General features: G+C 40.5%; 1 protein-coding gene across 3 annotated transcripts in view; it reads left to right on the top strand.

Moving 5' to 3' along the window:
• The window catches only part of LOC106517227 (ankyrin repeat and SOCS box protein 15), a 12,869-nt gene extending 6,080 nt beyond the window's left edge, over positions 1-6,789 (top strand). For 2 of the 3 annotated variants that reach the window (XM_014007947.1, XM_014007948.1), the window contains exons 5-9: positions 316-561; positions 2,313-2,484; positions 2,565-3,105; positions 6,301-6,454; positions 6,532-6,789. In XM_014007947.1, coding sequence (XP_013863401.1) covers positions 316-561; positions 2,313-2,484; positions 2,565-3,105; positions 6,301-6,454; positions 6,532-6,692 — 1,274 coding nt within the window. In that variant the 3' untranslated portion in view covers positions 6,693-6,789. The remainder of the gene's footprint in view (positions 1-315; positions 562-2,312; positions 2,485-2,564; positions 3,106-6,300; positions 6,455-6,531) is intronic. The other variant, XM_014007949.1, reaches the window with a different exon arrangement.
• The last annotated feature ends 957 nt before the right edge of the window (positions 6,790-7,746 follow it).

Genomic DNA, 7,746 nt, shown 5'->3' with positions numbered 1-7,746 from the left:
AAATAAAATAGAACCTGTAAATATTTGCGAAACTGACTTGAGGAAATTGTTGTTTTTTTACAAAAATTCGGAGTCTAGGAAAGAAAACACAAAAAGTTCAAACAAACTTCAAACTGAGCTTCTGTTTGATGTGTTGTTTATCTTGTTTTTTGTTATGATTTATTTTATTGTAAACTATCTTTTATTATTCTCATCAACATACTGTATTTTTGTTCATAAAAAGTAAAGTATGCATAAGAAGGGCTGTTTTTTATTCTCTTTTTAGATTGTGTTCCCAGTTGAAATGAAATAAAGTCCTGCTCCTCGTGTCTGCAGCTGTCAGAGCTGGATCTCATCAGATGGTCTCCACTCTCCTCGCTGGAGGAGCTGAAGTGGATCAGGTGTGTTTAAAGCAGTGGACGGCCGTCCATGAAGCAGCGCGAGCTGGCTGTGTCCACGTCATGGAGCTCTTGTTGAGAAACGGGGGTCGGGTCACAGAGACCGACCAGCATGGCGTGACTCCTCTGGGTATCGCTGCTGAGTACAACCATCCTGAGGTCCTGGAGCTCCTCATCAAATATGGTGAACAAATGCTTTCAACAGTAACTCGTGTTTGATTTCTGTGTTGATGCTTCGTTACAGCAGGCAGGACATTTCCCTCTGCGATGGACGCTTTTATGTTTAAATGGACGTAGAACCATCAAAATGTCTCAGATGGAATTTTTTTTTTTTTTAGAGGACAGCCGAGTACTCAAGTCACCCATCAAAACATTTTAAAATTTGCTTTCTGGACATCTCTCCTAATATTTTATCTACCTTGTTGGGGGCATGGCCTGCATCATCTGCACCCTGGTTAAAAGAACTTAACTTTCTTGCAATAAACCTTCTGTGTTTGTCCGTGTCTCTTTCCTGTCCCCCCAAACCCAGCCGAAAGAAAGAAATTGAACTGGATTGCTGGCTAAGTTAATACAGCTAAATGAGAAATCTGTTGCTTTGCCAACGTGTATAATATAAGCTGGATTAGAGAGGTCCATCTTTTCTAATACTGAAAAATCAGGATGACTTCGGCTGTTCTTGTCGAAAACATTCAGGTTGTCACATCTTTGTGTTTAGCTCTAAAAGTCAGTAAATTAGTGTTTGGTATATGATTTCTTTGTTATGACAAATGCTTCTTGATATTAAATCTTATATCTGCACCTGATTGGCAGCACTTGGAGGTACCAGAAGCTCAAAACAAGAGTCAATAGTAACAACAACAATAACAACAACAAAATAAACTGATTGCCAGAGAAGATTTGGCAATATTGTGAGCTGAGTGTGCTCACCTCACAGATGCATGTTCCTTACAAATGTGGCAGCATTTAAAGGGGAAATTAACAGGCTTTCCAAGATTCATTGTCAAGAAGCATTGTTACAACAAAGAAATCATTTGCCAAACACTAATTTACTGACTTTTTGTGCTAATAATACACACAGAAGCCCAAGAGTGGACATTAATAATCATATAATTGTTTTCCATGGTTTTCTCGCAAGAACAAATTATGGTTTTTCTCTTGTGCATCATTCTGTAACCATGAAGACAGCCTGGCCCCCTCAGTTGGTCATCGACGAAGTTTCACCATCATAACACAGGCTGAAATTGCAGTTTGTCTACAGATAACATTCATAGCAGCACTGGTTATATAAGGAGCTGGCCTGACTGCAGCTCAACGGGTGTTTTCACTCCAGTGATCCTGCTGATATAATAAACTTCATCAGTGACCAGCTGAGGGGACCAGGCTGTCTTCATGATTACAGAATGATGCACAACAAGAGGAACACTATAACTCATTATCTCAAGAAAACCATTGAGAAATCAACTCATAATCTTGGGATAAATGCTATTTGTTGTTACCTCCGCCAATGCGAGGTAATGTTTTCGGTCGTGTATGTCTGTCTGTCCGTCTGTCTGTCCGTCTGTCTGTGGACAATATTACTAAAAAACTTGTGGATGGATTGTCATGCATTTTTACCACATGTGGGTGGGCCAAGGAACACACCATTAAATTTAGGTGATGTTCTGAATCACGATGCGGATACAGGAATTTTTTTTCTTTTAACACTCTGAGATCGGCAAAGCTGTGATGCTTTCACAGGGCGTGGGMTTCAAAGTGTCCAGCAGGTGGCACTGTAGTATTGGTGTGCCCCTTTGTAACTCTATTACAGGATGGGGGAAACTGGTCTTGGCGGAGGTTTGCACTCTCCGAGTGCTTCTAGTTGTGAATGTTATAAAGTTAATGATGACACGTGAACGAACACAGCAGCTGATTAAGCACTTCCTGCTCTTCCATCAGGAGCTGATGTAAACGCTCAAGCACCAAACGGGGACAGTGTCCTGTACGACGCTGCTGGAGCAGGGAATCCAGACTGTATCCACATCCTGCTGCAACATGGAGCCAATCCCAACATCCCTAACCTGAGCTCCCAGCTGCCCATCCACCGAGCTGCGTTTGAAGGACACTACCTGTGAGTGGCATCGGCTTCACTTCCTGCTCACCTGGCTGCTCAGGTGAGACGGAAGGTGACCTGGTGTTTGTCTCCGACAGAGCTCTCAGGATTCTGATCCCCATCACCACTCGGAGAGCCCTGCGGCTGTCTGGTCAGAGCCCGGTCCACTCTGCAGCAGACGGAGGCCACGTCCAGTGCCTTGAGCTTCTGCTGCACAAAGGCTTCGACGCCAACGCTCTGCTAGCGCCTCACATGTCAGAAAACTACGGAGACTTGAGGAAAAGCTCTCTCTACTTTGCTGTTTCCAATGGAGACGCCACATGTACTGAGCTCCTGCTGAGGATGGGGGCACAACCAGACCTGGACCCCCTGCACTGCCTCCTGGTGGCGGTCCGGGGCGGCCGTTATGAGATTGTGAAGCTGCTGCTGGCAGCTGGAGCAGACGTGAACTGCTGCTTCCCTGTGGTGACTGACACGGTGTTTCCGACGGCTCTGCAGTACTGCCTGAACGACGAGGTGATGCTCAGGCTGCTGCTCAACAACGGCTATGATGCTGAGAAATGTTTCTGTTGTCACCACGGCAACAGCTGGGAGGACATGTTTGAGTCTGGTGGCTCACATCAGGGTGGGAAAGTTGCTGTAAGTTCCTTTTTTATTGTCCTGATGTATCTCAGTAATCCAGGTAGAAAAAATCAAAAAGAAAAAATAAGTAGGTCCTCTGGATGGGTTCTTCTTTAGTGAAACGTTTCGTCTCTCCTCCAAGAGACTTCTTCAGTCTGAGTTTCAGGTGAAACTCAGCCTTATAAGCACTGCCTCCACCTGGACAAACAGGCTTGACTAAAACCGTCCACCATTAAACAGAGGTGGAGGCCTTCGTGTCCAGTTGTCCTCCTCCTACAATGCTGTTATTGCAAGTATGACTCAGCCCCCTGTGAGCAAAATGGTGTGAATCAGGGCCCCAATGATATCAACACAAAGAGGGAGAGAGGGACTAAAACAAGGGGATGTTGAACCCCCGTTTGCATTCACTACATTCATATAACACGACACGGGTCAGGTGATGGGGCACATGACCCTCTATGAACAATAGAGCCAATCAAGCCTATTGTTAGGCGATGGCCCTCTTTTGCATGTGACTAACCTGTTTGTCCAGGTGGAGGCAGGGCTTATAAGGCTGAGTTTCACCTGAAACTCAGACTGAAGAAGTCTCTTGGAGGAGAGACGAAACGTTTCACTAAAGAAGAACCCATCCAGAGGACCTTTTTTATTTTTTCTTTTTGTTCCTTTTTTTAATTCTTGTTCAAGAGTTACGAAGGTCAGTCTGTAGACAAAAGCTTCAGCTTCATCAGACATCAGCTGCTGACTGACTGCATCATGTAAGACAGGCTCAGTCACATGTTAGAGAGACATTCAGCAGGTGAACCTCCTCTCTGGATCATCTGATGACATTCAGCAGAAAACAAACAACTTTCTGCATCAATGATCAGTCGCGAAGTGAAAACCAAATGCAGGAAGCAATCAGGCTGGTTTAATTCCTAAAGTCAGTAAGGTCTGGGCTGAGATTCTGTGAATATCTCGCTGAAAGCCAACAGCTCTGACCACTGTTCAGATACTAAATATCTAACATTTTCAGCCAAATTCACTGATTAAAGATTCAAAATTCTGCAGCTAAAAATAAATTTCAAAATTATAGAGTCATCTATTCATTCATTTATGTGATTTAGTTCAGTTTTCTGTCACAGAAGAAAGAGAGGAAGTGGAAATCTCTGAATAACTTGAATAAAAGTGAGGCTCAGATTAAATGTGTGGCTGCAGACAGTATGAGAGGTGTCAAAAATATGATTGCTACTTCAAAATCCAACATGGCCACCATCAGTGGTGGACAGTAATGGAGTACATTTACTTGAGTACTGTATTTAAGTATATTTTTTGTGTATCTTTACTTTACATGAGAAATGATTTTTTTGGGGTACTTATTACTTTCACTCCACTACAACGCAAAGACAAATATTGTACTTTTTACTCCACTACATTTCTAGGAAGCTTTTAGTTACTTGTTGCTTTTGGCTCAGCATAGCTTTGTAGCTATTTCTGTTTTTCTTTCTAATTGGCCACACACTATGTCCCTCACAAGGGGAACCAATCACAGTCGTAGCTCACATCTAGGACAGCGCTGAGCTCCACCTTCATTTCAAACAGAACCCAGCAATGGAGACGGTTGAAGAGAGTAGAGAAACCAGCTTGATGGCAAAATCTCAGCTCGATGTTTGAGATTTTAGGACTGAAAAATAGTTTGTATCAGTTTAAACGTCTTCTGTGTTCACCGTGGATAAACTACATTTCTGCATTTAAGAACTCACCACTCCCTTTATTGCTGAAGTCTTTACAGGTGGTGAATTTGTCTACTATACGTGTCGATACATCAGGTGGATCTGAGAGTTGCAGTTCTTTAAAATTACTCTGAAAACAATACAACAGTGTACTGATATTCAACATTTTAATTTGAACTATTGAATACTTGAGTATTTTTAAATGCATGTGCTTTTGAATACTTAAGTATTTTCAGAAGTGAGTACTTCAGTACTTTAACTTGAGATTTCTGACTGGTAACTTTTACTTGTAGTTGAGTAGATTTGACCCCGAGTATCAATACTTTTACTCAAGTACTAGAGTTGAGTACTTTGTTCACCACTGATAAATTGTTTAAATCAGATCTTCAAATGTAGTCAAAACAAATCCAGATTTAGGTCAGATCCAGGTGCCGGTAATCATTCCAGTAATAACTCTTTACCATTTTATATTCATCTACAATTTATTATAAAAAGCTAATTAATAATAATAAAAGTTTTCTACTTAAAGGCACAGTGTGTAGGATTTTGTCAATTCTTTTAGCCGAAATTGAGATAATCACTAATGACAATAATAAAAACATGTCTGATCATTGCAGACAAAGACCTTGTTTTATTATTTTTACCTTATAAAAAGCTGTTTATATCTCCATGGTCGCGGGTCGCCACTACAGGCAGCCGCCATCTTGCACCGCCATCTTGTCTACGAAGGCTCATGAAGGACAAACTGCAGTGGTGGCATCAAAAACGGTTTTAGTTATAATACTATAAATGTAATATTTGTTGTCTGTCATTGTAGCTGGGATAATTTTACTTATTAAAGCTCATAATCTTACCACTTGAAACATCACTAGCCCTGAAGCTGCTGGTAGACATCGCGGTTGGAATTATCAAAGGTTTTTGACACCTGAGAGACACCGTAGCAACTCCTTTGCGTTTGGAAGCGGGGGGTGGGGGTGGGGGGAGGACCAGGGAGGATGATTCAACCACTCAACCACTAGATGTCGCTGAAAACAACAAATCCAACACACTGTGCCTTTAAAGAAAAAGGTTTACATCAAACATCAGTTTCCTCCCACAGAACAAAAATTTCCATAACATCCTTAAAGAGGAGAAACGTACAGAAAATGAACAGATGGGAGATTTTTAGTTCTGAATTAGTTTTTGTTTTGAACCAAGTTTTAATTTAATTAATTGAATTGAACACTTGGTTTTTGCTCAGTTTAAGTTTAGTCATATTTATTTATATTCCTGGAGTTGATCAAACTTTCTGTTTGACACAGGACCTGTATGTTTCTCTATAGTTCAGACCGAATAAATAAAGACACTTTGAGATGAAGCCATATGAAATAAACTGAACTGAATTATTTTTATAACAGGTATTTAAATGTTCAGTAGAAAATGCACAATTTTTTCTTATATGAATTTAAATTCTGCTCAGATATGTCTGAACAGGTTGTGTATTTACATGCGTTTCTGTCCACAGTTCTGTGATTTTGTCAGTGTCTCTTGGTTGGTGAACCTGGTGGGCAGGTTTGTGTTGGTCCTCCTTCAGTACGTTGGACAAGTGTCTCTTTGTGGGAAACTGAAGAAAATCTTGAAGAAACACGAGGAGTGGCCTCAAATTCACAACATCATAAGTGAGTTAAAACCATAGAATCAATGTTTTACATGAAAGCAGTATTTTTTGTTGCAACAGCTGCTGTGTGTTCTGCAGGTAACCCTCGGTCTCTGTCTCACCTGAGCAGAGTGGAGACAAGAAGACACGTGAGCTGCAGCCGGCTGAGGTCCATGGTGCTGCCCAACAGGCTGAGGAGCTACCTGCTGTTCAAAGACAATGATCTGTACGCTGAAATCATCTGCAGAGAGGACAATTAACCAATAAGCTACATAGATTTATTAGTAAATAAGCAATAAACATGTTTTATTTAACCCAGAGGAGCCCAAAGTGGGGTCCGCGGGCCAAATTTGGCCCGCCAAGCCATTTGATTTGGCCCACCAACAGTTGCCAAAGTTACAAGGTTGTACCTGTTATCCTATAGGTAGAAACACAGTATTTCCATCGGTCAAATGACTATATAAAAGGGCTGTAGTGAAGGTAGTTTTCATTCATGGTGCTGACTTTATCTTTGATTTATTGGGATAAACATAATAATAAAACATGAAATGACAACAAGAAATTTTTAGATCAGATTCAACCCCACATGTAGATTTGCACACTTTATAAGGCCACAAAAACTCATTTTATCAATTTATGATATGTCCCATGAGCCTTTGCTACTTGAGCAAATGGCAGATTTTCTCCAAGTGCACAAACTAAAACAAAAGAGGGCCATTGCACAGCTTAATTGTTAAAAATAAAGGACTTTACTTTAAAAAGTATTTGTATTTCATGTATTATATTACTGCATTTGGCCCGCAGCCCTGGATAGATTTTCATTTTGGCCCCCTCGGGGAAAATGTTTGGGCACCCCTGATTTAACCAATAAGCTACGTAGTTGTATTTGTAAATAACCAATAAACTATGTTTTATTTACCAATAATGTGCATGTTTTACTAATAATTAACCAATAGATTATTAGTAAATAACCAATAATCTACATTTTATTAGTAATTAACCAATAAACTGAGTTTTTATTCGTAAATACCAAATAAACTATATTTATTAGTAAATTAAACTCCTTTTTATGAGTAAACAACAAATAAACTATGTTTTATTAGTTAGCAATGGTATTAATTCGATTAGATTAGACATTGATTGTCATTGTTCAGAGCACAATGAAATTACAGTTCAGAACATCCTTTCAGAAGAAGACAGAACAGAAAGTATAAATAACCAAAATTTCTACTTTAGTAACGTAACAAAGTAGGCTATTTGTACTTACTCGACACCTCTGAAAGCCGCACAAGGGAAGATTGGGGGGGGGGGGGG

This window comes from Austrofundulus limnaeus, unplaced genomic scaffold, assembly GCF_001266775.1.
Source record: "Austrofundulus limnaeus strain Quisiro unplaced genomic scaffold, Austrofundulus_limnaeus-1.0 Scaffold46, whole genome shotgun sequence".
Taxonomy (NCBI): Eukaryota; Metazoa; Chordata; class Actinopteri; order Cyprinodontiformes; family Rivulidae; genus Austrofundulus; species Austrofundulus limnaeus.
The sequence above is the reverse complement of the archived record's forward strand: the minus strand, read 5'-3'. Positions and strand labels throughout refer to the sequence as shown.